Source organism: Mus caroli, chromosome 7 (assembly GCF_900094665.2).
Source record: "Mus caroli chromosome 7, CAROLI_EIJ_v1.1, whole genome shotgun sequence".
Classification (NCBI taxonomy): domain Eukaryota; kingdom Metazoa; phylum Chordata; class Mammalia; order Rodentia; family Muridae; genus Mus; species Mus caroli.
Window position 1 is genome coordinate 133098931 of NC_034576.1, and position 2553 is coordinate 133101483.

At 43.5% G+C, this 2553-nt stretch overlaps 1 protein-coding gene across 1 annotated transcript in view; it reads left to right on the top strand.

Annotated features, from left to right (window-relative positions):
* The window catches only part of Dmbt1 (deleted in malignant brain tumors 1), a 109378-nt gene that overhangs the window by 53589 nt on the left and 53236 nt on the right, over positions 1–2553 (top strand). The window contains exon 8 of the mRNA XM_021167095.1: positions 1698–1730. Coding sequence (XP_021022754.1) covers positions 1698–1730 — 33 coding nt within the window. The remainder of the gene's footprint in view (positions 1–1697; positions 1731–2553) is intronic.

Sequence of the window (2553 nt, forward strand, 5' to 3'; positions counted from 1 at the left end):
TTTTGCAGATGTGTTCCACCCAACTGAACAAACCACAGCAGGTAAGTTGTGCTATGTTGTATCCCTGTGGCCCAATGTCCTCAGAGCCCATTAGCTCACCTCTGACCCAGAAGATGGGCAGAAGGAAGAGCATGTGGAGTCCTTAGCTCCCAAGGAAATTTCCCAACAAGTTCAGGCCTATATGGACATATATGCCATGGATTATGGCCCCGAACTGTGGTACTTGGGGAGGATCAGCCATAGGAGGCACCTTCAAGGGTCACTAAGGAGATCTTGTTACTAGAGGTTCTATTGACCATTCTCAGTGCCCTGAGGTTCCGATGTTTTACCCTGTACCTTGCCGAACTCAGGGAGCAGAGTCTCTGTCTTCAGTGCTTGGAGAGGAAATCAAAACTCTGCTTAGCCAATGTCCCTGTCATTTCCTTTCGTCTAAGGCCTTATAAAGCTACTCTGGATTCCTGAATCCCAAACCTGGGACATTAAAGATCCTGTCTATCTCTCTGAGTTCCTCCAATGAGCGGTGTTGGTGGCACATCAGTACAGTTTAGACTCTGATGGACTGGGCTTTGGGAAAGAAAATCTCTTTCTTTTTTCCTTGGCATTTTTTGATCCTAGGACACAGCAAGAACTGTTGCTATAGCAGTGCCTCTGGCCAGCCCAGGGTTTGTAGGGAATCCAATTGGCCCAGTGTCAGACATCAGTTTTCCTAATGCATTTGAGGTGTCCCAAGGATAAGGCTGGCTTTACTCTCACTAAAGCCATATTCCTTCCTAANATTCCACCCAGTTTATATCAGGAGCTGCTGTGTGGGGTAGAGGTCAATTCTTTCTGTATCCTGAGACCTTTGAAGGTTACGCAGAGCTGGTTGCTTGGTGCAAGTGGGTTAATGTCTTGATATCATCACTCCAATCTCCAGCACCAAGTCTACTCTTGAAACCACTGTGTCTTTTAAAGTAATTTAAACATATGTTTGAGATTTGTGTTTCATTTATATGGGACATATTAGATTCATTTCTGAAACAGTAAAAAAAAATGAGCATGGTCATGCAACACAAACACAGCCACACAAACACATACAACAAAACACAACCACACACACAACACACACAACCACAAATACAAAACACACATACTCCTACACACTTATGCCTGTAAGCACACATACAATATTCTACCACTCATGATGCTGAGCTAGTAGGATCTTGAGTTTCAGTCTAGCCTAGGGTATAATCCAAGATACCTTACCAAAAAAGCATTCATATACAAAGATGAAAGCAAAACAGGCTTTCTACACATATGCTAGTNAATATTATTTTGATTTACCAGCCAGTGTAATTAAAAAGGAAGAATTTAATTAGATGTGCACATGTGAGAAACCATTTTGTACTGGTTCCCTAGAGCTNAGTGCAAGTCATATGTAGGCAAGTTAGAGCTAGGGTCTATGGATTAACATTTTCTATAAAAAAGACTTTGAGACTTGGAGAACTCAACTTTCTATAAAAATAGCCTATTAGACTTGGAGAACTGAAGACTATGTAGATTTCTCACTAGTGTCAAGTCAAACAGCATTACCCAGATCAAACCCTGAATCACATCCCATCAGCAGGTTGACTGCACTTGCATGTCTTGGTTTTTCTCCATGGAGACTTAACATCATGTTTCTCATTTTTCTTCCTCATGTGTCTATGGACATACAGAGCAGACAACCGTTCCTGATTATACACCAATAGGTAAGAAAAGATTGTATACATCTCTCACTGTAGGTCACAATGCTGATTGTATCCACAACATTGACTTCCTTGTAACACTTAGGGGATAGGGTGTTGGGTGTGTGCTGTGAAGACTTAGAGAAGTTGGGGATGCCTCCTGATCCTGAGGACGTCCCTCCTGGCAACCCTGTCACTGTCTGTATTTCTCTGCCTGTGGAGGGGGCCAGTCAGCCTGCTGTTGCCTGACCTTCCCCTCTCCCTGTGTGTGGAAGTCAGTAATGGAGTGGATTCCAAAACTCCACGGTCTCTACATTTAGTATTACGTCAGAAGAGACTCTGAGGTTAGAGTGATTAATATAAGACAACCTTCCAGAGAGGTTGGGTGACAAAATGAGACTGATGACCTTTTATGAGACGCCATTCTGATTCTCTTCAAGTGGGTGCCCAGTTGAGAAAGCTGTGTCTTAGTGCACGCTGGGTAAAGACATCTGTCTTGTTTAAATATGCTGGGTTGAACCTTGACTTTAATGAAAAGTTCACATCAGTGGTCTTAGTGACCAATAGTGACAAAGCTTGGGGTCCTCTAGTGTGGTCTCATTCCAGACAGAGAGCGAGGTGGTGGTGGCAGTCATGTCACCGGAGACATTGGGGTCCCAGCAGCTCATTCAGGTTTATAATTTTATATTGGTTCTGAAAGGAGTTCTTATACAAAACTGAAACTGGTGTGTGTGTGTGTGTGTGTGTGTGTGTGTGTGTGTAAGCAGCTGTTGAGAGCCTTTTGCAGGGACCCATGAACTTCTGTTGTGGCAGGAAGCTATCCTCTGCCCTGTTGGTGTCTCATAGA